The following is a 26,906-nucleotide window of genomic DNA, read 5'->3' as shown; positions in this document are numbered from 1 at the left end:
GCTGAAGGAGGTCACCGAAAGGGTTGAGAAAATGGAATAACAGCAGGCAAGGCTGATCTATTAGTAAAGAAAGTAAAAGCGAAAGGACCATTTCTGTAATCCTTGACCACAATCTTTGACCTGAGGCTGTATTTTCCACAAAGCACTAGGAATCACCTGTTTGGGAAGAGAAAACATAAAATGTGATCCTGACTCGAGTCCTCACCGCAAGCTTCCAGGCATGAGAATAAGATTTCTTTGGTTTTCATGTGGATCAAGAGAAGCCACTGGGATAGACCAGGAAAATGAGACACTTTTGGAGCTTGCTTCCTCAACTTCAAAATGAGACGGTGGCTCTCAGAATGCGAACCTTTTCCATGTACCAAAAAGACAAACCTGGGAAGGTGTGTCTAGCTTCTAGACAACTGGGACTTCCAGAATTAAAAAGAAACATCCTAAGCCATACCACTGGTGACTTAACACGTGTGGAAAGAAGAACGTACTTCCCAAGAAGTACAAATTTGGCAATGTATGGACTAATGGAGGAAAGCTCCACTGAATTCAAACCCAACCAAGAACCCATTCATAATCTATTTTTGGTTTTTATCAATAGTCAGATACAGAAAAAAAGTCCCCAGCTGAGGTAGTAGAGACTGTTTTAAGAAAGTAGCTTTACGAGTGGCTTTCAGGCACCCACACAATTATTTTCACACATACGCAATTCTTAAAATTATTTCCAGCAAGTTCTTGCAGACTCCACCAACATGGAAGAAATGAACTGGCCCATCTCTCCTGTTTTTCTCTGTGGTTTTAAAGTCTTACTTTCAGAAGATTTTTCTTCACAAATGATATTAACCACTTCTTAATAATAAATAGGCCTGGCTATTTCTTATTAACTCTATTACCATATTCTTCTAATTGTCACCCAACAGTGAACCTTGAAGACTTTAAATAAAGGTTATTTACACATACATGGTCAGCATTAGCCAAATCCACAAGCTACCAATCCTTTTTGAAATCTTATTTTTCTAGTTGTAAATTTATCTTTAAAGTACGATGCCTAGTTTCCTTATTTCAGCACATTACATCTATAACTCAGGTAGATGTGAAATCACTACCCCACTCAGGTCACTTGTTATGATGTCTTGGTAACTCCCCTGAAATTGCAGCAACAGGTAATGTCACAATTTTCAGTTTGCCTTTGGTCTTGGGAAATGTCATGGAAGATACGAACCTTGGCGCTTTGAAAGAGGAATCCCTACAATTTATTTCCCAGTTTCAAATACTAATTATTGCATTCTTACGGTGCCAGGATCACGTTTTAAAAATCCTCTCGTGTTTCAGTTAGTACATGCTAACTGCCATTGGCTTATCCAAGAACGTTCTAACTTAACAGCCCCTCCATCATCGCTGGGCATAGGTCATACCTGTATTTTGAGGTTTTGTACAGCCTTTAAGATGGTGAGAATGACCTTCCCCATCTTGATGTTCAGTATTAATGTATGCAATAAATTATGCATAACCCTGCTAGAGGCTTTGGGTAAACATTGAAATGTTGCTGGTAGGCACTGAACAAAGATTTATATAATCTTGGCCTTCATTTCCCATTTCAAACTAGCAAGCGTCTTATTACCAAGCCAGTTCTTTTCAGTTTTTTGCTGTTGAATATTCAGCTATCACAGCTCCTTCTTAAGACTTTCATGTTTAAGGCATTTTATGCACACTCTGAGATTGGAGATTTATAATTTTAAAACACAAAGGCAGCAGGAACTCACTTAGGCATCAGGTTTCACACCTCCATTTTCCATTAGACCTTTACAGAACACGCCGAAAGCCTGGAAATCTATGGTTTCTCTTCGGCTGTTTTCCTCTTTGTCCTACCAATCCCCACCTCTCATCGGTGAACTCCACTTATTATCTGAAGTATCCAAACACTTACCCTCCCTAAGAAGGTTCTCTTGCATTGGTGTGCAAATGCTGCCTTTAAAATGTAAAAGCAGATGAACATCACTACAGAGGCAGCACAGAAAATCCCAAATGGCAAGCAAATAGAGTTCTTTCACAATTTTCAATTATTTCTCATGGTCAGCTTGAAGACCCTTTAAGGGAATAATTACTCTATGATATCCAAGAAGGAAAATATGGCAGTTTAAAGAAAACAGCTGTTCTTCTTTGGTGGGGGAGGGGCAGAGAGAGCATCTTAAGCAGGCTCTCCATCTCACAACTGAGGTCATGACCTGAGCCAAAATCAAGAGTTGGACGCTTAACTGACTGAGCCACCCAGGCGCCCCAAGAAAACAGCTATTCTTAATCTTCGTTAACTGGAGTCTCATTAGGTTTTTCAATGTCCCTTCCTAATTCATCAGTGCTCCCCTGCCCAGTTACTCAATAACTAACAGGAAACTCTAAGTATGGACTAGCCATAAAACAGAAGATTACTGCAGCTGAATTATGTTGTGGAAGTACACTGCCATGAAAAAGATGTTCACTATATATCATAAACACCCCTAATCCCCATTATTTACAAAAACTTTTGGAATGATAGAAGTAGAAATTTAAGTGGGACCAGGAATGGGGGGAGCATATTGAGAACTGGTAGCCTATTGAGAACCATTGTCTGGTTTTCAGGCGAAGAGAGCCACTGATAAGAATAACTGGGGAGGGTATGTGTTGTGGTGAGCGCTGGGTGTTAAGACTGATGAATCACAAATAATACATTTTATGTTAATTAAAAAATAATTAAAAAAGGAATAATTTGAAGTGTAATAACATACCTGTACCTATTTTCAAAACCTAATTATTCTAGCCTTCTTTACTCTTGCTAAAAACCTGCTTTGCAAGGGAATCCCTTCGATAAAATCCCATATAGAAAGAATGACATGCCATTTTAACTGAGCTGCCAGCCAAACCAAGTACTTTCAGCTTAGCACCTATCCTTCAAGGCTGGGAAAATGGAAGACAGGTTACCTCCACTGTCCAAAAGTTTGCTTTGTACCACTTTGCTTTTATGAAAGACCCACATTACTATCCATTTTTGTTAACCAAAACAAATCTGAAGAGGATTTTCACTTTTTAACTGCTTCTTTGCTTTATGGCTTTTCAGCTTACAAAAGGTTTTATAGGAACATTTAATTTCAGATAGTGGGGGAAACATGTAATGTCAAGTACTCAGCAGGTTTGCCTAATTCTTAATTCTTCACATTGCAGATCATCCAGTGGTGTAGCAATTCTCTGGTAAGGCAGGTCCACAGCTTTCCTAGAGCCTCTCTCCCCCAGTACTTCCCTACGCAAGAAACGTCTGAGGAAAGGCAGCTCTAGACTTCCAACTTAGGGAAGTGCTTCTCGGTTTTGCTAACGTAAGTTTCAGACAGTTTTGGCTTCCTGTGGCAAGGAAAGCCTCCAAAGTAAATTATTTTTAAGGTCCTCTGAAAGATCTTGACCTTGTATTGGGTACAAGAAATTCATATTCACTGGTCATTCCGTCTATGTTGGAGTTGTATAAACACAGCAGCCCATCCCCTCATTTGAGGAGGATGTTCCAAGACCCCCAGTGGATGCCTGAAACCACGATTAGTACCAAACCCTAAAAGTACTGTTTTTCCCTATACATGCATCCTATGATAAAGTTGATTTATAAGAGTAAGAGATTTTTAAGAGATTAACAAGAATGATAAAACAAGGGGCGCCTGGGTGGCTCAGTCGTTAAGCATCTGCCTTTGGCTTAGGTCATGATCCCAGGGTCCTGGGATCGAGCCCCGCATCAGGCTCCCTGCTCAGCAGGAAGCCTGCTTCTCCCTCTCCCACTCCCCCTGCCTGTGTTCCCTCTCTGTCAAATAAATTCTTAAAAAAAAAATATATAAAACAATTGTAACAATATGCTGTAAACCAAGTTATGTAAATGTGGGCTCCCTTTCTCTCTCAAAATATGACCCTGCTTCTTGTGATGAGAAAATGCCTACATGATGAGATGAAGTGAGGGGAAGGACGCAGGTGTTGTGAAGCTGTTAGGCTAGAGGGCCTCCAGGCTGGACAGCAGCCGACCGTGTGGGTAACTGAAATGGCAGAAAGAAAAACTGCGGATCAGAGGGGCCGGATGACAGTCCTGTACCACACCCAAACATTTCTCCTTCATACTTGTGGGGGTTAATCCTAAAGCTAGCAAAGCAATTCTAGGGCAGTGATCTTACCCATCATCAAATCTCTCCAGTCTTCTAGCGCAGCTGAAGAATTTCTGTCCAGCACCTACCATGAAAAGACTCACTGTGGCTGTGTAATATTTCTAAGAATGAACAGAATTTTCGTTTCTTTAAAACAGCTTAGAAAGGTCTTTATTCTTGCTTTGTAACAAATGGCAGTGATTTACTCCAATCAGTATCAAATCATTTCATTAATGGAGTAGTATTTTTATCAACCACAAACCTTTCAGAAGGTACTTTGTGACTGAAAGTTAAAAACTTGTACCTTCGCATCAGAAAGAAGTTCGTTTTCTAGATTTAATGATTAAAAACACAAAAACCTGTAACAAAGGGTAGAAACTGAGTCTATAAGGATTCAGGATTTTAGTTAACATTAATGTATAAAAAGTCATTATTTACAATTAGGTTAATAGTAATTGTGGTCGACTACACAAGCAACTAAACAATCTAAAACTAGCTAAATCTCTAATTTTACACTCATTTAAAGGAAAAGCTAAATTTGGATAGGAGCATAAGTGACACATTTAACACTAAGAACACACTATAAAAAAAAAAAAAAAATCACTCCAAGAATGAACACAGGGAGCTGGCTTAGGAGAGGGGAAACTTTGTAAAAGAAAATGTTCAATTCTAGCAAATGGCTATCTTCCAGTCTAAACTAATGATTGCATGAAAAACACCAAGGAGAATACATTCAAGTTAATGGAAACAAGTCTTTATTAAGTAACTTTTAATATCAGAAAAATAAAACTCTTATAATTCTCTTTACAGCAAATATATAATATCAGTGCTTTGGCCATCTTAAGTTAAAGGCCCTTTATCATAAAATATATGGTTTTAAACTTTACTCAAATTGAATTTATAATCCCTATGACTTCCCTACATATACATAACAAAAGAGTGTAGTAAAATTAGCAAATACTAAACTATATTGATAATTTATCATTCTTAGTTTGTGGTTTTTAGAAACAGTACACGCACCTAATATATGTCGATTCCTTGGCTTATTAGTTGCAGTGTACAATGCAACAAAATACAAAATACATGCTTGGTGAACATTCGTTCATATCTACAAGACGGCAGCTAAAGATTAGGTTTCAATACTGACATTTAACTATCCTACAAGCAATTAGCATTACATCATAATATGCCATCAAGGCAATTTTTATACTGAAAAAAATCAAAATAAAAACCGTTATTTGTAAACTTTTATACGAAATGTAACTCTTCAAGTGGAAATAAAAAATAAAATTTGTCTATTTACTATTCAATACACATAGGATTTTCAATTTTTGTTATATTGAGAAAAAAAGCTCTTTTGTGTTGGGAAAATAACGCTTCAAAAAATAATTAGTAGAAAAACCCACCAGTATATTGTTTTGTCCTTTCAATGCCAGCACAGATTTGGGAACATACTGAGGATGAAGTTATAGACATCCACAGGTGAAATGTAAAAGTGTATCTTAAAGAAATCTTTCCTTGTGATTGGAAATAGTTTTGAAATGAAGTAAACTGATTGAAGGTCATCACAGCTGCTTTTGTAAATTATGCTAAGGGCATTATTATCCCTCTCTCCCTCCCCCTCCCCTAAATTACTAAAAAATAAAAATATATTTATAATGTGCAAGACATATGGATTGAACATAAAATGTTTCACATTTTGATCTATAGTCTAAAAATTAATCAACAGCTTGATCAGACAAATGAATGGAATGTTCGCATCCTTAATTACTAGCCAATACAGGTGCATCCCAAAGCCCTTCCTGAAATGGGAAAACCCAGCTGGCCGTTTCCACATTCACCAAGGGAGGCAATGGGTAGGAATTCACAATCGGCACAATTGCATTCCTGATCCACTGATCATACCAGCCGTGAGCATTCTGGGCGAGATGAAGGTCAATGTAGCAGTTTTTTGTCCCAAATTATAACCAGTGATCGAGTAAACTGCCATCAGCCCTATTATTACCAATAAGTCATCACAATGCATTAAAAAGTTACTTGCAATCCTGCAGAATTAGGCATAAGTTGTTGTAAAATAAAAAACGAACCTGTTTTGTCAAAACTGGCAGTGTAAAGAAGGCAGCACTGGAAGTGTCTGAATCATCTGTAATGCCAAGTACCCTCCATAAACTCTTAATGTGGCTAGGCTTTGGGACCCACGGTTTTGAAATCTAGACGTATAAACTTTTCTCATAGGCTCACACAACCTATGATTATCTTCACTCAGCCAAGCTGAACTTCAGTTTTAACGATTCTTACACAAGCTATGTCTCTGGGTCTACAGGATAGTATTAATAATTCAAACCAAACTAATAGACAAGAGACCACTTAGGTTTAGTGTTACCATAGCAGCCTTTTATAAGTTTACTAACAACTTTAGCCTAATCCCAATAAAGCCTGATAACAGTCATAAGAATTCATTAGGAAGTTTACTGGGGGTACCATTATACCCATGCCTTTACGAGTCCATATAGAGATATAGTATTTATGTATATATATATAGTTAAGAGTGAATTTGGATTGCCTGAGTAACAGCTGTCTGGCAAACTGGACATGATGGCGTTCTCTTTTCACAGATCTTGTTGGCACATTCCATGCAGAAGAGGTTGTGGCCACACGGAACTAGGGCAGCAATAACTTCATTCTCAAAGCAAATCACACAATCGTGCTTTCGTCTGGATTCTGGAGGTGAGCTAGAGGTGGAACCGCCATTGGAAGAGGAGTAGCTATTGGTACCATTAGAAAAAGCAGGGATGTATATCGGAAGGCCAACATGGTTGCCTGAGTTAGGGGGGTCGCTCCTAACCCTCCGAGCAAGTGGGTGTTCAACGCTCTCAGGAAATGTAGGAGACAGACGAGGAGTGGATGGCTGACTTCCTCTACGCTGAGTCTTCATGTTACCAGAGGGATCACTCCCAAAGCCAGACAGTGGGTTAACTGGTTCAAACGGAGTCCAGATAGTTTGCGCAGATGTTGGTAAAGAGTCAAAGGCAGGAGAATCAACTGCAAGATCTTCTGAGCCTACAGATGGTAGTGTGTCTCCAAACCAAAAGTTTCCTGTGCTAAATGGGCTTGTTGGACTAAAGTCAGCCAGCCTATTGCTTCCAAAGTAGGAATCTGTGGAACCACTTCCCAGAGAACTGGAACTATCATTTCGATAATTGGATATCATTCTTGCGCGGCTGGGAGGAACTGGATTGGAGGAGAGCCACGCAGAGCCCAGAGTGCCACCTTCAAAGCTTACGTCGGTACCGTTGTAATGGAAATCATTTTCTTCGTTGAGTTCAATATAGTTTCCTGTACGCATGGCAATATGCATTTCTATTTCTTCTCGCGCTCGGTCAACATTTTCGGGCATCCCTGTCACTTCAAAGACAGGCTCCTTATCTCTGCTTGGAGTTACTATGTATGTGTGGGTCTGCTGCTGAATTCTCTTTATAGTTGCTCCTTTGGGCCCAACGACCAATCCTACCACACGATAGGGGACCCTCACTTGAACGGTGGTTTGACCTGGCAGATTTGGACTACATGACAACCCTCCCAGGGCAGGACCATTTTTGTTTCGAGATGCACGGATCATGGAGAAGTGCTCTGCAGCTGAGAGAATTTCTCTTTTGGCCATGGCAACATCTTCTTTCCGTCCAGTGACAACAAAAATGGGCTCTTCACCACGAACAGGTGTCTTGATATATGTGTTTGTCTTGGCTCTCAGTGCTTTAATTTTACAACCTGTTAGAAAGAAAATATTTCACAAGAATCAACATCTATGTCAATATTGATAAAGACAAATCACAGAAAGCTCCTTTCAAGCTAAATGTCTGCTTGTGGGCAGTTTTTTTTCTTTATCATAAAAACCTGTCACTAGATCATGAGAAAGCTTTCCTAACTCCACAAATGCTCCCCCATCCTCAGGCATACTTGTCTGCTGGTCTTTCACTTAGGAATAGGCGGCACCTCCACTGGGAGATCTTAGAAGTCACGCCTATTGTTTCCGTCTTGTTATCAGTCACTGCAAATGATGCACGCACTACTCTGTACAGGCAAGCTTTACCATATGCAGGTCTGACATTCAGAACAGGAATAATCAACTCCCTTGCAGGATGTTGGTGGCAAAGAAAAACCACTAATGCACATGTAAGACACTGAATATCTACTCTCTCATTCAATCTATACAATAACCCTAAGAACTAGGTTACTTCACTCCTTTTATTGCTAAGGAAAGTGAAGCTTATGAGAACAGTTAAACCTACTCTAACTTCAAAATCTATGGTCTTTTTGTCAGTCCGAGAACCTCAAATTTTGCACAACTCTAAGACAGAAGTTGTTTAATGGACTTCCACCTAATTGTCGTATTTTAACATTACTCTTTCCTCTATAAAATTCATGATGAGCAAAATGCTCATGGCTCAAAGGTCATCTCACATCTGCTCACATCAACTGAATTTGAGGCTTACTAAGATATCCCCATATCTGGTTATTCTAGTCGTACTCATGCATTAACTAAATTAACTTTGACATAAATCAGCGAAATACGAATGCAAAAAGACACTGTACTTGTATGAAAATGAAGCTGATTATTTTTGAAAATCTCAATAAAGGGGTGCCTGGGTGGCTCAGTCAGTTAAGCATCTGACTTTGGCTCAAGTCATGATCTCAGGGTCCTGGGATCAGCCCTGTGTCCAGGCTCCATGCTTGGTGGGGAGTCTGCTTGTCCCTCTGCCCCTCTCCCTGCTCATGCTCTCCCTCTCTCTAATAAATAAATACATTCTTTAAAAAAAAAAAAAAGAAAATCTCAATAAAAGATGTGTACCTTAAAGAAAAAAAAAGGTTGTTGTTGAATTATGTATGGGTGAGACAACTGTAAAGACCTGGGGTAAAAAAACTAACACAGAATGACTCTGCATTCACTGTAAAATTCTTGCTAAATTCAAAAGAAACATATTGGAAATTGTATGGAACATGGGCATATCCTGGATGTGATTTTATTAAAAGACTACTCAGATTGGCAGACCCATTCTCAATAGAAGCCTTTGGCCCAAATCCTAACTGCATTTAAGTTAAAATAAAATACCTGAGATGCATATTCATAACTATCCATAATTCTTCAATTAACTTTTTAGAGTAATCACCTATTACCAGTGCCAACTATGTGAGATTAGAGGGCTTCAAAGTGTAACTCAAAATGTCAAATAGACAACTAAGGCATAGAACTCTGGGGTTATACTTTTCAAAGATCTTAATGTGAAGCTTGCTAGAATAGATTTGTTCTCATGAATATATCACGTTATTCCTAGGTTCCTCAAAATGAAGAGGCCAGGTGCTCTTAAAGACACATGTCACATCTTGGGTAGTCGTTTTTTTTTTTTTTTAGCCCCCCCCTTTTTTGCCCCCAATAAATTAATAATGTATAAAAACTAAGTCTTTATATACATCATTTCTAATCTGTATAACTGCAACCCCCACCCCGCACAGGTCTCCTTGCCTCCAGTCCCAACTTACTCCAACCCATTCTCTATATTCATTTTAGTCAAATGATGGTTTCTTTCTTTCTTTCTTTCTTTTTTTTTTTTTTAAAGATTTTCTTTCTTTATTTGACAGAGAGAGACACAGCGAGAGAGGGCACACAAGCAGGGGGAGTGGGAGAGGGAGAAGCAGGCTTCCAGCAGAGCAGGGAGCCCGATACGGGGCTCGATCCCAGGACCCCGACATCATGACCTGGCATCAGCAGAAGGTAGATGCTTAACGACTGAGCCACCCAGGCGCCCCCAAATGATGGTTTCTAAATAAAACACAGATCACATGATCACTTCTTTGCATAAAGTGCTTTAATGGCTCCCTTTTACCATAAGGATAAAGTCCAAACAATGTAGCACACAAGGCCCCTCTTTACCGGTATCCTTTTCCCCTTCCTCACTTCTTTTTTTTTTATGATTTATTTGAGACAGACAGCGTGCGAGCGCCTGGAGTGGGGGAGAGGCAGAGGGAGAAGCAGACTCCCTGCTGAGCAGGGAGTTCCATGCAGAGCTCTTCCCGGGATCATGCCCACTGAGCCACCCAGGTGCTCCTCCCCTTCCTCACTTCTTAAACTCTGCAGTGTGCTTCTACCATATTAAACTCCTATCCATGCTCCCTTGCTTCCATGACTAGAATGTTCCTTTGTCCTTGCCTCTTTCCTCCCACCTCTGCTTGCTTAATTCCTGCTGGCCTTTCAGATTTTAGTTTAGATGTCTCATCCTCTGCGAAGGTTCCTATCCTCAGGACTGCTTTGTGGGCCCTTCCTAAACATTCCCAAACCACTGGGTGGTTGACTAGAAGTATAGGCATTTGAGGTGTCCATATGACATGTGTTGAAACAAAGATCAGTTTTCTGTATAAAAACACTGGCCTTTCTTATACATATTGCTTTGCATCTAACCTTTCTTTGCTGAGCTTTTCAAGACTTTCATATTCTAGCCCCATACTGCTAATACAACTTTGTTGAAAGGAGCTGATTATGCTAACTTCAATTATAACATATTCAACATAACTTTATTCAACCTGTCATTGGACTTATGGATCTTAACCCAGATCTATTCACCCTTCCAACAAAATGTAAAACTCACAAAGAAATTTTTTTTTTTTTTTTTTCCCCTTACTGCTGGATCCTAGGTACCTATCATGAAAACACTTTTAGAGTCAGGTTTACTCGAATCTGAGGTTATATTCATTTGAGAAGACTTGGTGGGGAGTGGCTAAAAGCAAAACTGCAAGGAAAGCACTTAGTGCAGTAACTGGATGAGGTAAGAAGGGCCAAGGGGAGGGGGGGTGGCTTGTGGCTATCAAGAAATTACTACAATGAGTTGAATTTATGCTACTGTAAAACTCAAAAGTTTTAACTATAAAGAGTGCTGCTGTAAGTTTACATCTATAATGAACTATAAGATTAAGTTGATGGTGTAACTTCTGACTATAAGTCAATGTTATTGCTTTTGCTCCAAAATAGAAGGTGAGTTAGAAGATGAGAGCAATAAAACTTTTATATCTACTTATTTATACAGACTGGATCTCCAGGAGATTCCATCAATTCAGCACAGGTGTTGCTTGGGGCTGTGAATGGAGAGTACTTCCCATCGGCCAATCAACATGTGACTGATGGAGAGCGGCCTAAGAAATTCTGAAAGGCTAATGTGAACAAATAACTAACTGTTCACCCTATACTTTCAGAGGAGTTATTGTTATTATTCAGATATTCTGGGCTACAAGTTAACAAGAAGGCAGTCTGCTGGCATCACATTTCTAACAAAGAGGGTCCTGTTCATCCTGCAGAAAGCACTGGGCAATTTCTATTAAGGACAAAGGGAGAAATAACCAAAGGGTCTGGGGTTAGCCCCTCTCAACTTTTACTAATATTGACCACTAGAAAGTTGAATTGAGTAAACTTCTCCAAGTAAATACTTTCGAGACTATAAGCAACAGTCAATTGACCTTAGTAGAATACTTTTTGTTTAATACCTAGTAGGTATATTATTAACTAAGAAAATATGCCTAAAGGTACACAAACCACTCTCTGGCCTATAGTTGGTACTAACAAAGAGGTGTTTAATAATTGGCTCAATAGGAAGACAGAAGACAAACAATCTGAGCAGGAACCACTTCTGAGATAGGAGCGTTAAGAGGCCTATCTTGCCCCAAAGGACAGTGTCTGTAGGTTTTGCAGATCAGGGTAGAGGTAATGGGAAGATTGCAAAGCCAACCTCTTTAAGCCACCTACCAACAAAAACAGAAGAATGTATTTGTTCTCTCTCCTGAATTTTGTAAGACAGTTTTAACACAGGAGCCTCAACTCAGATTAGGACTACAGGAAACCTCATCAATCATAATACTGTTTCTATAGAAACATATATATTCTGAGTTTCAAACAACTAACACATGTTGAGGACAATTTGAATAGGGAGAGTTCTAAATAGGCAACACAAACTAAAGAAAACAAACTTGTTTTATTATTTTACAGGTGAAGAAGATTAAAAAGGTTAAAAAGTTTTTTGGAATATCTTAGATTGAGTTTCCATTTGAAAAGTCTAAGATAGTTAAAAAATCATGGAAGAATTTATAATCTCAGAGCAGCACAAAACTCAGATGCCGTAAGAATAAAGACAAATGAGATTGCACTTTAAAAAAAACTGCTGCATGGCAAAAGTCACCAAAAACAACGTGAAGAAATAATTATTTACAACTTACACCACAAATGGCTAATTTCTCTCTTACACACATAACCCTGGCCCTATGTATCAAAACACCAAAACCCAATTAAAAAATAGGTAAAAGAAACAGCTCATAGAAAAGTAAATATATAAATGGCTATGGACCATGAAAACTCCCATTTTCACGTGAACTGAAGTATGTTTTTCCACCTATAAGACTATCAAATATCAAAACCAGAGCTAGTAATAACAGGGAAAAGGACTTTCATATTTAACTGCTGAGAGTACGAACTGCTCGAGGGCACTTTGCATTATTTATCAAAATTACAACTGCACGGACAAGAAGGCAGTCTGCTGGCATCTGAGGGCACTTTGCATTATTGTCTGTCTACCCCTACAATCCCACTCATAGAGTTGATTCTGTAAAAATACTTGCACAGGTGCAAAATGACCTTTGTATTATATTACTTAATTGTTTGTATTAGTGTGCGGCCAACATAGCTATATAATGGAATACAATGCAGTCATAAAACTGGTTGATTTAGGGGGACAGGGTAGGAGGGAGACTTAATTTTCCTTTACACTCTAATTTTTTATAATTTTGAACAAAACAAATGCATTAGCCTTCTCCAAGAAATATAATTAAATCAGAAAAGTTTTTTAAAAATATAAAGAAATGACACATTTTACTAGACTTAGCATATTAATTAGACTTTGGCTAGAACTGACATTATTTTAAAATTATATGAACAGCAGGGCAAATGATATCATAACTTCAAATGTGAACAAGGCTTTTTAATTCTAAGAGGGGAGGACTAGCAATTTTTAAAAAAATATTTTATTTATTTGACAGAGAGAGAGAGGGAGAGAGCACAAGCAGGAGGAGTGGCAGGCAGAGGGAGAAGCAGGCTCCCAGCTGAGCAGGGAGCCTTACGTGGGACTCCATCCCAGGACCCTGGGATCACAGCCTGAGCCGAAGGCAGATGCTCAAAGGACTGAGCCATCCAGGTGCCCTAACAATTGTTTTCTAATAGCTATAGACCAAAACCAACCTATGGCAAGCTGTGTACCAGAATGTGTAGAGGTTAAGAACTAGGATAGCACCAACTTTCATAGTTGTAATTTTATTTTGATTTGGAAGTAAATTCCCCAAATAAAAAAGTCTCCAACTTACCCCTGGTATAAGAACCCATTTCCTCTTTCTACATCACTGTGGCTAGAGCTGTGTTTAACTGCAGCCAGAGTTATGGTCCCTGCACTCCCTGGTACAGCAAAGGTCCTGCCTTGTTTCTCCAGAGTAAAGAGAAACTCTCCCACCAGATGCCTCAGTGATTAAGAGGGAGAGATCCCCTGTTGCTGGGAGAGGAGTCAGTTAAAAGGAAGAAAAGGACCCAAAATGATGGGATCTTCAGTGTTTCTCAAACCATGGGTTACAATATCAATTTAGCAGGTTGCAATCAACATTTAAAAAGAAAAAAAAATGCAAAATTCAACATGTTCCAAATATGTGTACAAAGGGCTGAAATGCCAAATGTTCTTTTGCTGGGGAGTGGGGTGGTGGTATCACAGAAAAGTTTAAAAGTAGTAGTCAGTAGCCCCAAATATTATGTGAAGTGTTGCTGATTTTTGACAGAGTATTTCGTTTTCCAGAAATTCATTGTATTTTCTATTCATTCCATAAATTATATATATCTTACATATAAGGTGACTGGAGAAAGTTAAAACCCTTACAAACACCAAAACTGTGTTATGTGTATATTTTCACTTTGGGTCATCCTTGGCGTGTACCTTCCTTCAAAAATTCCCCCCAAGAGTTTTGTTTTGAGGGAAAAGGATCCTACTAGGATATCAGTGTATGTACACACACATACACACTTACTTTAAATAAGGAGGGGGAGTGAAAACTCCTTGAGTAGTTCTTTACCTTTGAGAAAATTAGAACTCCTTGGCTTGACATTAAAATCTTCCCGCCACCAACTCTCTCCCATCAAGTAGCCAGAACCTACCTTCTTCCAGACTTTATTATCTCCTAAACATGTCTTGTTCCTCTTCTATCTCTGCTCAGATATTTCCCTAAATAACATGGAAAACCCTCCTGGTACTTCCCCTCCACACCTTACAGCTTCTGAGTCACAAACATGGCCATCTGCAAGATGAGGCTGTATATGTGAAGGGCTCTATGAGCTCAATAATAGTACAGATAAAGGTACTGACTCTTATTATTATGGCTACTGCATATAAATCTTCCAAGGCACAGTTTAAAGGAAACAATGTAAGAAGCAGAAAACTGATTATCTGCAGGCCTTGGTTCTAATCTATCACCAATTACTCCTGGTTTCAGTATTAGGTCACTCAACCTCTAGGTCCTTTCCATGCTTAAATCTTTTGACCAAGTCCCTCTTCTCCTAGGAAATACTGTCACTGCTTCTTTTTTGGTCTTAAAAGCACTTGGGACAATCAGATACTACCTTATCTCTCTCTCTCTCTCTCTCTCACACACACACACACACACACACACACATTTATTCTTCTCCTCAAGGAAAGGTAGGTTGAGTAATGGTTGGGAACACAGACTGGATCATCACTAACCTGCTTTGTGAACTTTAGCAAGTCACTAAACCTTAAATCTCTCCTTCATAGGTGAGACTGATTAAAGATACTTCTCTCGCTTATTACTATGCCCATTATTCAAGTAGGTATCTCAGTAAAGGGTAATCTTTCAGACTACCCAACCACCCCCCGAAACACTTCTTCAAGTATTTCCCAGGTAAAATGATCCAATACCCTTAGCTTTGAAATAATAAAAATTTGTAGCACACTTTTCAGTTTTCCCAACTCTTCTAGATATATTCTCATTTAATCATCATAATAGTGTTTTAAGCAGGGCAGGAAAGAGCTTAACTGAATTGCTCAAGATCTCCCAGCTGGAAAGTCAGATCTCAAACCCATGTTGTCTTAATAACCCCAAACTCCTCTTCCTACTCCATACTCTTTTTCTCTAAAAGCACTAAAGAAACACAGTATTTCATGTTCCATGGTATATTAGAATGAGGGAGGTCCTTTTCCCCATGGGATAGTCTAGACACATTACTCAAAAGCTCCTTTAACTTTACAGGGACTTAATTTCAGTATTATATCTTCAAACTGATGAATATCAGCTAAATCCCAATAAGAGAGTGTTTCTTATGTACACAAACTTAACTCAACATTTAAACAAACTGTTTAGATTAGCAATGCAAACTATCCATAAATGCACAATATAGAATTAATAGGTTTCCTTTCTAGGGTTCAAGTGTCCTTGTAGCTCTTCTAGTCAAAATCCTCTGAAATTTTTTGTGAAGAATATAGTCTCATTGTAGACATCACTGACAACATTTCAAATAGCTTCATTTATGTGATTTTAGTTTTGTTGTTATCAGTATTCATACTGACATCTAATGCCTTAAGTCAAGTACATGTCTACTGCCTTTAAAACAAAGTCAATCTCAGGTTGACTGGCTCCTTACATAAAGGGTTGGGGATAAAGGCAAGAGAGAAGAAAATCCCAATTACTGCAATATGGAAACTAAAACAGTAATAGTAAAATGGCAAGTCTAATCCAATAATTCAGTTCAATAAAATAAACAGCAAGTATTTACTTTGCTTCAGGTACTTTAACTGACATCAAGGATGCAAAGACGACTAAGATTCAGTGCTTGCCCTCACTGACTTGTATCGACTCCAAGTACCAGAAGGATTTGATGTCTACACATGTTCATGTACAGATATCAATCTCTTATTTTCTTTTCTTATATTGTTGGTGGTGTTCAAACCTTCGATATCCTTGCTGATCTTTTGTCTGCTTGTTCTACCACTTACTGAGATAGGAGTGTTGAAGTCTTTAATTCTATTAGCTTGAGGCCCTGGGTAAGTTACTTATATCCCCAGAGATCTGTTTCCTTATCTGTATGGTGGAACTGAGAACGGATCAAATGAGATAAACTGTCTTACACACTTGAAGGTTTATCATTGAAAAAAAAAATCAAACAAATCAATTTTCTATAGGAAGTTGAAAAACACTTAAAGAATTTATTTCCTAAAGATAAAACTTATATTTAGATTGTACAAAACATGTTAAAATATTATCAACTTCACAAAACTTGGAGGAGAGATTTGGAGTCAATCTAACTGGGAATTTGAAATCCGGTGTAGTTTTGCATGATTTTAGGGATTCTTTCTGGACAAAAATCAGAATGTAAGAGTTATAAGAAATAATCTAGCTCAATCTCATTTCATACATGAAGGAAACTGAAGCCCAGAACTGCCAAAATTATAAATTGATGACTCCTAAATATACCATTCTCTCGATCTGCCTTATTTTTCTAGTTGATTCTTAAACTAAATTTAAAATGCCCCCTCTTTTTTCACTTAGAAAAGGGAAAACTAAAATAGTTAATAATAATAAAAAAAGGCTCATATTTGGTCTTTCACTAAAGCTGAAACACCTAGAAGAGGGTGGAAATTGGAGACGAAAGGTCAAACAATTTTCCTAATTGGGGATTTTAAAATTAGGTTCATGCCCTTTAGAAGACGTTAATAGAAACCTTAGAATTACTTCTGTTTGTATACCATGTAATAGAATCAGATTCATTTGTAAACTTTAAAAAATATACTGTGCATCATTTAGTTATTGGTATACCCTGGGAAAACTTAATAAAGTGACAATTTTTATTTTCAACTAGCATTTGCTCAGAGTACAAATCTAGCAGTAAAAAAAATGATCAACTTTATCCTACCCCACATATAATTTATTATCTCTACACTTTCAGTTGTGCCATGACTTTGTACTAATGACATCTTCTCAAACTTGATCCCCACAACAAATGGGGTATGGGAAGGGGCAAGGAAGAACAAGTAGATGGAACAGATTTTTTTCCCACAAGAATAGAGTCCGCAAGGTTAAGTGATTTGTCCAAGGTCACAGGCAACAAATGGTGAAACCAAGTCTCTAACAAGTTTTCTAACTCCAAGTTCCAATGTCCTTTCCTACAGTATACTAAAATGGTACTGATGGAAAGGTAGAAGTCAAAGGGAAGAAGAACGGTACAGAAGAAGGAACAGTAATAAAAAGGTCAGCCCAAAATGCAAATACTTTTACAATAGTAACCCTTTTGGGAAATTTTTTAGTTGTTGGAACTATTCCCTCCCCACTCTCTTCCAACCATGTTCAAAAGACCAACTACTTCATGCTAATCTTCAACTGCACCTGCAGTTTTTGCTGAAGAACTGTCTTTACCATTTCAAGTCTTAGTGTTATTATTCCATGATATGACTTTAATTGTAGACAAATCAGGCTTCCCTGCGTACAATGAATTGCAATTTTTGCTTACTGGACAAAGGAAACAAACCATGCCCACATGAATTGTTCTTAAATCCCAAACACTGGCATCAAAGAGGTTCTAATGTTATGCAGTGCAACTTAAAATTCTCAAAATCAGTCATGGAATAAAGACTTGATCTAACCCAATAGCATTAGGCTGTGCATACATTCAATTTAGTGTAGTTGGGCTTGGTAACACTAATACTGGAAAAATTATTTTAGAAGTTTAAATATCAGATTTAATCTTTAAAAATGTTCATATGATACCTAATGGTGGCATGGGGAAAAAAATTAAAAGTAAACCCACAAATTATGGTATATAAGCCACCTGGGAGGCATTAAGATGCAGTTTAATTAAAAAAAAATTATCATTTTAGAATCACCTGAACATCAATGGGGTTTTAAAATAGATTTTCCATCATTTATTTGGAGTTTTCTAAAGGAGTTTTCAAACTGCAAATACACTTACCTATTTAGCATCTTATGAACATTATTACCTATTTTTTTCACTTGGGAGTTCAACTGTAAATTACGTATTCTACATGACATAAATTACATTTAAAAATTCTGTAATAATCCCTTTGATCATAAAATAATACTGTGGCGCTCATCACAGCCATTCACTAATATTCTAGCGCTCTTCTGTGGGCAAATGGTTGTAATGGACTTTCTCACCTACTTGAAGGTAGGCGTCGTCAGGTGACTTGCTCTGATTAATGAAATATGAGCAGATGTAATTATTATTTCCGGGTTTAACACTTAAAGACCAGCATGTCCTATTCCACTGTCTCTTATCCCGCGGGCACATGGGAAGACTGGCCAACGCTTGAAATGGTGGCCGCTGCGTTGGCCTATGTCCTTGAATGACTTAAATGAGCAGAGCCCCTGCGAATAATAAACCTTTATTGTTTTAATATTGAGATGTTGGGCTTTGTTATCACAACATAATTTAAACCTATCTGGACAGAAGTGCATTGCAGCCAGCAGGCATTCAGACATCAGTTGGGCCTAGTTCTTTCACATTAGAAGAATATAATGTGTGAAACTGCTAAAGCCAAGAAAGGTAAATGAAAGCATGGTTCAACTTAATTTCAGATTTAACTTAACAAAAATATGTGCTTATCACTTAAAGTTTCATGTATTTCAATTTATTTGTGTATCATTCAGTGTCTAGAGGTATTACAGATAAGATTACATCCAGCTGAGGAGGTATCTGTAAAGCCTAGGGAGTTTAGGTGACTTGTCCAAGATCACAAGGTGACTTACTGGCACAGAGTAATCAAATTTAGAAATTTAAATTTCTGATTGCTGATTCTTTCCAATATACCACAGTTGAGCAGAGACTGTTAAGGGAATTTGGGGTAGTTTTTACATTAAAACATATATTCTGAAACATTTTTCTATTCAGTTTAAGGCTAAAGTATTAAATCCTTCAATACATACAAATACCAAATTCATTCAAAACCAAACTCACAAAATATTAAGCACTATCTTCTAACTAAATGCTACCTTTCCTTGAAAACTTAAGATGTAAGATGAGCTACTTAGAATTCCAACCCATAAACTCTGTTGAAAAATTTCTAAAGAGAAATCTCTAACAGAGTAACACTTTGCAAATACTTGACACTCTGGATCATTTTTAGATTTTTGGTAACCAGGGGATAGAAAATACACCCTTACATTACCACTTTATTTTCCATTTCCTCCTAGTGAATCAAAATAGTTCATTAGCTGAATAAGGCAGGAAGAACAAGCAGTAGATTCCCCACCCATTTGTAAAACAATAATCATTGAACCTTTCCCAGTGGTCCCAGAGCTAATACAAACTATTATCAACTAAATTTAAATTTTAAAGCCTAGAAGTAACAATATCTGCTTTTTAAAGCTAGCATGTATATAACACAAATTAAGTTTCTGAACTATAAATGACAGAGAATTTTTAGTTAAGCATAGGAGAATGAGAATATTAGAATGATAACTGTGCCTTCTGGGTAGCAGAGACATCAAAATTTTATTAAGTAAATTAATTTGGATAGTGAAGATATTAAATTATCCACTAGAAATACAGTATCCCAAAGCTCATGATTAGGGCAGAAATTAACCCAAATATCATTAACCTTCCTGAGCAGGATGCTTGAATACAGAGGCAGCAACTTAAAATCTTTTGATGTCAAACTGGTCTAAATCCAAGTTCCACTTTTTGAAGAAGTTATCTTTTGGACCTTCAGTTTCTACATCTGTAAAATGGGGATAGTGGCCTAGCAGGAATTGTATTACCTGGCAAAGAGAAGGCCACCAATCCCCTCTCCTCCATAAAAGAAAAAGACATTGTATTTTAGCATTGTTCTGAAACAGTTTGTCCTCATGAAATGTGTTTCTTCTTGAATAGGGAACTTATGAATGGCAAGACCAAAGTTTCTCTTTTTCTCCTGGACATACATACACAAATAAGCATACACCTTATTTCAGTTGTGTTAAAACTTGAAGACTGGTTCTACCCTAAGAAAACTGGGGAAAAATGTCACAAGGATGCATTTATCACAACTTGAAACACTGTAACATATTCATTATTTAAAAAGTGACCATGTACACAACCCCTGGGAATCAGTGGAGACAGAGTAGCTCAATAAAGAAGAAAACAATTTCCAAAGGGTCTAGCTCAATGATAGCCAAAGTAGGGTACAAGAAACTTTGCTGGAGTGCAGACAACAACAACAAAAAAATTAGAACTCCAATTTCCATTTTTACCTCATTCTTTAAATTTTTTACATGTTTTATAGTGCATACATTTCATTCATACATAAATATTCAGACATTGGGAATACAAGCTTAATTTTTTTGACAAGGCGTACAATCAAAAAAAGCTGGAGATGACTTTTCCAGACTATGAGACTAGAGAACACACATATAAAGTCACTAATGAAAATAGTTGAAGACCCACATTAAGCTTAAACAGTAACATAAAACCTTGAGTTACAAGTTTTTAAAACAACTGAATTTATGACATTCAATATTTACTTCTAATGTAGTTAAGAATGGGTATAGAGTTCTACTTTAGTTTGCTTTTTAGTCTAACTGGGTATCAATGACTATACAAAGTAGAACAAAGTCCATTGCCTTAAACCTCCAGTTAACCACTGTGAATGTGTCCTGCAGGTAGTACATTTAACAAAAGTTAAGTCTGAAGTCTGTTACCAGGTTTATCCTCAATGTCCATATTCTAAAACTTCTACAAAAAGCCTCTTTTAGTTCCTAGCTTTATTTTACAGTATGGTTGGTTTCAATATGAGATGCAAAGCTTAAAAGAAGGGGCTAATTTAACACTTGCAAATGACCATATGCTGCTGGGGAGTACAAATATGAGGTCAACACTGCCAACTTTCATCACTATCAAAAGCAGTGGTTTGTGTTTTTTTTGAAAGATACCGGAACCAGAGGCCATTTACATGAGTTCTAGTCTATATGACTCAGAATTCCATTTGTCCTACCCTTTGCTTCAGAGCTGAAGTCAGAAATGTCTCCATCTGTGTCATAATTATTTCCAAAACCAATTAAGAGATGGCAAACAGAAAATTATGACTTCAGGTAATGAATAAAATGGCAAGAATGGGTAATTCTTTAGAATTAAAATTTAGTTCATCCAAAGCAAACAAGTAAATTAAGTGATTTGCCCTGTTTATTAGCTTAGAGAAAAGACAAATTATCACACTTTTAAAGGATGCAGGGGTGCCTGGGTGGCTCAGTTGGTTAAGCATCCGACTCAGGTCATGATCTTGGCTCACAGGTCACAGTCTTGTGGTCATGGGATCCAGCCCCCCCACCCCCCACTCATGTGCTCTCTCTCTCTCTCTCTCAATAAAATCTTTAAAAACAAAAAATAAAAGGATGCAAACATTGTAAGTTGCCTTGTCCCCCACAGGAGTGGGAAAACACTTCACAGGTTTTATTATGGTGCTGCTAAAGGGGAGGTAGCAAAGGGGTCAATGATCCACTAGAGGCAGGGAAAGGGGGGCAAGACTGCTCTTAAGAGAAGATAGAGGATGACGACATACTTTTAACACTACTGTCAACTCTGGGAAATATTAAGTGTAAGAGGAATAGTCAGCAATTTGTCTCTATGTCCTGAGACATAAATAGAACCACATTTCCTTATTAACCAATAAACAGCCCAATAAGCACAGAAAAACTAAAGACTTTATCTCATTTGCTATTAAATTATAAAATGTTAAATTATTTTAATAGATGGTACAAAATAAAAACTCAGAATGAATTCAGTTTACTTTTAAGTAAATGGATTTGTATAGACAACAGTTTGTGCAATTAGGGACCATTTTTTGTGCTTTAAAGGGTGCAAAATAGATAAGGACAAAAGTTTGTATTAAACTAAATATACAAAAGATTTCATTATCTTGTCCCTCAGTCAAACCGGCAAGTAAATGTTCTTTTCTTTTGTTACCATAAACTGGCACCATAAGCACACTGAAGCAATTTGTGCTGAGGAAGTGCCATCCTAGTATAGCATTAAGGGTTTTTCATATTCTGGCTTGAATGCACACCTTCCCAGCCCCTTTTCTTTGCCACACCCCTTTAAAGACCCCAAGTATCAAAAAAAAAAAAAAATCACAACTTTCTTTTAATTATACCTAAAGATTATTCCCCCCACACCTTTCCCCACATTGTTCCTCAGTCATTCTTCATCTCCATTTGTTAAAGTCCTATCCATTCTCCAAGTCCCTCCGGGGTTGACGTTCTCACATGTATGACTGTCATACACTATGGAGAGTGCCATTAACTACACATTCGTTTAGTGACATTCCACTGTCGATTAGACTGTTAGTTTCTTAAGGGCAGCAAGTTGTCTGAATCAATCTCACATTTCCAACTGCCATAAACTCAACACCTGGCAAAATAGAAGCTTGAAACACAGCAATTCCTCGATGTTCTTAATTGAATGGCCAACTCATTCTGGATTTATAAATTGAGATATTACAATTTTATCCTATGTAAGGTGAAACAGTGCTCTCCTGGATTAGTATCGGTAAGTATTGCAAAACAAAACCCCCCAAACCCCCCAAAATAAAACAAAAAACAAGGCATCTGAATCTTATTTACTAACTATAGGAATAAACTCAATTGAATGGTACCAGCTTTGAACTGTGCCTTTAAAGTACTAGTCATAAGGCAGTCTGAAATAAGCTATCTCCTTTATCCAGATTTCAGACGGGTTTTTCTTATTAAAATCCGAGAGGTAAGAAATGAGCCAACTCGGATATCTGAAGCCACCATTTCCACAGACCTCTTATTTATGTGTACTTTAGACCACTTGGGAAAGATGAGATCATTTAAGCAGCAGCGCCATTATTTCTCTTTATTTGACCCCAACAATGCTCTCAACCCTCACAGTAAAGAGTCATGCATCAACCGGGCTAAGCTACATTGTAACAAGGTAGTACAGGGGGAAAAAGCTATGCTAAAGAGCAGAGGACCGTCCCTAAAAATGTCGGATACTGAGGTACTCTGGGCATCCCCTTCCCCCACCTTCACAAATCTACTCCTGGAATCTGAGACATAGGTCCTTTGTCTGAACAATGTGGGAGGAGTCTGTCTGCAGTGCTGGTGTGCTGGCAAGTGAAGAGAATTTACTGAAAACTGTATAAACGCATAAAGTTCCTTAACTCAATTACCTTACTGTCCATTTTTTTTCTTCATCGTGTACACTACAGTGTTCTAAAAGATAGCCAATGTGCTTTTTCGAGAGTTAAAATGTATCAAAAGAGAATACAAATAGATCAACAGAGAGTTAGGCTGCTCTTCAAAAGCTAAGTTTCTGAACAGCGGAGGGGTGGAGGGGGGTGATGGTGTTACCCACCACTTGAACATTCCCTTCCCTCTCGAATGAGCTCTTTATACAAAGCCTCCATTTCTGTCAATTTCTTCATCTGAACAAGCTGCTGTAAGGTAAGCTGAGTGCCTTTTATAAGACAGTCGGCTGCGCAAACTTGCAATCTCGCAGCTTTCCGTGCACAACACCGAATCCACAACCGACCCGACCTTTTACCACCTCACTGAGGTTTTTGGTGCCACGCCAGCCTACTGTTCCACGAACACAGCCCGAGTAAAGTGAACACCACCGGATTGGGTGGCTCGAGAAACTTAACACCTTTTACCATGCAAAAAGCAGCGGAATACCGTGGGTTTTCGCAAGGTGACCCATCTTCTCATCTCATCTACCACGGTTCCTCGCAGACCCCTTCGCGATGGACTTGGGCGACTCGCCGGGCTCAATGTTGCTGCCCAGAGCTCGTTTCTTCCGTCTGCCCACCCACGCCCGGGGGCCAAGCCCAGCTGGACTCCCCTCCTCCCTGCCGCACTCACCCTGGCGACCGACAATCTCGGCGACATGCTCGGAGCTGGGCACCGGGACGCACTCAGTGGTGTTGACACTCTTCCTCCGGAGTAGGGCCGCCTGCTCCCCGTTTAGGGCGGCAGCCGCCGCCGCCCCGCAGCCGCCGGGGCCGTAGGCGTGGGACAGCATCGCCGCCATCATGCCCTGGGCATCGTCCCCTCCGTAGAGCACCCCCGCCGCCGCGGCCGCCGCGGCCGCCTCCCGGGCATCGAAGCTGGCGGCGGGCAGCAGCACCGACCCCAGGGACCCGCCCGGGATCGGCTGGGTCTGGGAGGCGGCGGCCGCGGGCGGCGACAGCAGCAGCAGCGACGGCCGGTCCTCCTCCTCTGCCTCCTCCAGCTCCTCCTCCTCCAGCAGGTCTCCGTCCAGCTCCGCTTCCTCCCCCTCCTCCTCCTCGTCCTCCTCCAGCTCCAGCTCGGCTGCCTCCGGGACCCCCGGCCGGCCGGGCGGAGCCCGCTCCTCCGGAGACAGCCCCGCCGCCCGCCGGGCCTGGCCCTGCGCCGCCGCCGCCGCGGCCCGAAGCGCCGGGGTACCGGGCTCCGCCGGGCTGGGGTCGTCGAGGCCTAGCGCGGCCAGGCGCTCCCTCAGCAGGAGCCCGTCCCCCTCCAGCTCCGGGCCGCCCGTGGGCGGCGGCAGCGGCGGCGGTGGCGGCGGCTGCGGCAGGGGGGCCGGGGCCGCCGCCAGGGCCAGGGCCGCGGAGCTGCCGCTCGGCATCGCGGCGGCGCGCTGTCAATGGCGGCGGCGGCGGCGGCGGCCGGGTCAGGCGCGGCGGGCGGCGAGCCCCATGGCGGACAGGGCTCGGGCCCTGCTCAGCGCGCAAACACCTTTCCTCTGGGGAGGCGGCGGGGCTGGCGACCCGGGCCGAGGAGCGCCAGGGCCGCCCGGAGACTGGAGAGGGCGGGGTGGAGGGGCAGAGGAAGGAGGCAGAGGCAGGTAACTAGGTGGGTGGGTGGGGACGGCTGCGGGGCGGGCTGCTGGAGGTGGCAGCGGCTCCCCTCTCAGGGTTTCTTTTGTTTCATGGCCTTAACCAGCCCCCGGCGCGCGCGGCGGCGGCGACGCCCCACGCCGCTCTCCGAATGAAGCCGGCGCGCTCTGATTGGCTGCTTTTAATCTCTGGGAGCCCTCCCTCTCCTCCCCGCAGCCTTCTAATTCCTTTCCCTAGCCCCACCCCCCACCCTCTTCTCGGGCCCCGCCCCGCTCCTCCCCAGAGCTCTCTGATTGGGTGACCGGGACAAGCCAGTCCCCGAAGCCTTCTCCTTCCGTCCTCTCCCCACCCCCCTCCCCACCCTCCCCTCTCCCTACTGGCTCACGAGGAGAGGGACTGTGATTGTTCGCTTTACACGTCACTCTTTGTGACGTACCCAGGTGGGGGCGGGGAAAAGTAGGAGGGACGAAGGCGCTGTAACAGGCTGAAACTGGGGCCGACTAGGGGTTTTCGCGCAGGCGCGTGCAGTTGAAGCACACACCTGGATTTCTCCCTTTGTCCTCATGCGTCTCGCCCACAGGGGTCGGGTCTTTTAGGGCACTGTGTGAGCGGCCTTGGAGTGGAGCGTAGGCATGGGCACGGAGAGCGTTGTGTCCCCAGGTTGAGGACGAGATTTCCTCCTTTCGGGGTAGGGGCCTAGGGAGAGTCAGCGGAGGAGGGGCCAGTGAGGTGTCCTCCTATCCGGCCGCGGGGGTGGTTTCCTGAGCCGCGTGGCTCCTGGGCCTTCCCTGCACGATCCGAGAGCGCTCCTCCCTCCGGGCAGGGCCCTCCCACGCCCGGCTGGCTGGGCTTCCAGTGCCAGGAGGCCGCTGGGTTACAGCGGGAGCGTTGATGTGCTGAACTTTAGTTCTTTGGGGCTCTTCAAGGAAATTAAGTCATTGTTTCCTTCTCCAAGGCGCTCCTCCCACAGTATGGCCTAGGTGATCCCGCACAGTGCTCTCTTTTCTGGAGGCTTATTTTTAAACGGCTTGTTAAAAACAAAGCCTACTGCTTTCCAACATCTTAGGCTATGACATAACCCCCACCCCTACCCCCGCTTTAGTACCAGTTAGTCTCCCCAGGTTAATCTTAACCCACGTTGTCCTACAGAGATATATAATGCGAGCAACATAGTGTAATTTTAAGGTTTCTAGTGGCCCCATTAGAAAAAATAAGAAAAGACTTGATTCATTATATTTAAAACATCACTTCAACATGCAATCAATATAAAGTTATTAGTGATAGATTTTATAGTTTTTTCAGTCTTTGGAAATGGTGTGTATTTTACACTTAAACTCAGCATATCTCGATTCAGTTCGCTTCACACCAGCCATATTTCAAGTACTCTAGTACATATTTCAAGTACTCAAGTACATATTTCAAGCAGCTCTAGACCTCTTGATTTTTGAGTTATAACTTGGGACCTTTTTATATTGGATTTATTTATTAGGTCTTGCTGCCTCAAATTCATGAGTGAATTTTAATTGAGCTCCTACTCTCCTAAATCGTCTAGAATGTTACAAAGCCAGTAGTTCAAGAGGAAGCTAAACTATGTCTTCTCTTTCTCTAGTTTGTGGCTTTACAGTGAGGTGCAGAATCCTTATTTCAATTTACTTCCCCTCTTCCATCAAAGGCCTGGAGAATTTTCGCTAACACTACAACTTCCCTGTTATTCCAAGGTTTCCCTAGACCTCATATAAACCTGTGTGTTGCTTCTCTAACAACTTATTTGTAGATTTCAACCCTGACAGCAAAGTCAAGAAGGGCTTTAAAAAAAAGCTAAATGCAGAGCAAGGAGAGGCAAACTCTGGGTATTTGGATT

General features: G+C 40.4%; 2 protein-coding genes across 2 annotated transcripts in view; one reads left to right on the top strand and one right to left on the bottom strand.

Annotated features, from left to right (window-relative positions):
• The window catches only part of ELAC1 (elaC ribonuclease Z 1), a 470,823-nt gene that overhangs the window by 145,623 nt on the left and 298,294 nt on the right, over positions 1-26,906 (top strand). The gene's annotated exons all lie outside the window — the stretch shown is intronic.
• Positions 4,869-25,120, bottom strand: MEX3C (mex-3 RNA binding family member C). Its single transcript, XM_006734723.2, has 2 exons — positions 24,090-25,120; positions 4,869-7,904 (listed from the first exon to the last, which is right to left on the bottom strand). The coding sequence occupies exons 1-2, from the start codon at positions 24,832-24,834 to the stop codon at positions 6,679-6,681; spliced, it is 1,971 nt and encodes a 656-aa protein (XP_006734786.2). The 5' UTR covers positions 24,835-25,120; the 3' UTR covers positions 4,869-6,678.

Source organism: Leptonychotes weddellii, chromosome 13 (assembly GCF_054177405.1).
Source record: "Leptonychotes weddellii isolate Sample4059 chromosome 13, ASM5417740v2, whole genome shotgun sequence".
NCBI classification, from domain to species: Eukaryota; Metazoa; Chordata; class Mammalia; order Carnivora; family Phocidae; genus Leptonychotes; species Leptonychotes weddellii.
This window is presented reverse-complemented; position numbering and strand designations above follow the sequence as displayed.

What these genes read in the sequence shown, in the direction of transcription:
- MEX3C (XM_006734723.2), bottom strand. Translation starts at nt 24,834, where the DNA reads ATGCCGAGCGGCAGCTCCGCGGCCCTGGCCCTGGCGGCGGCCCCGGCC. An exon ending in CGAGATTGTCGGTCGCCAGG is followed by an intron (nt 7,905 to 24,089) that starts GTGAGTGCGGCA and finishes TCTTTCTAACAG; the next exon opens with GTTGTAAAATTAAAGCACTG.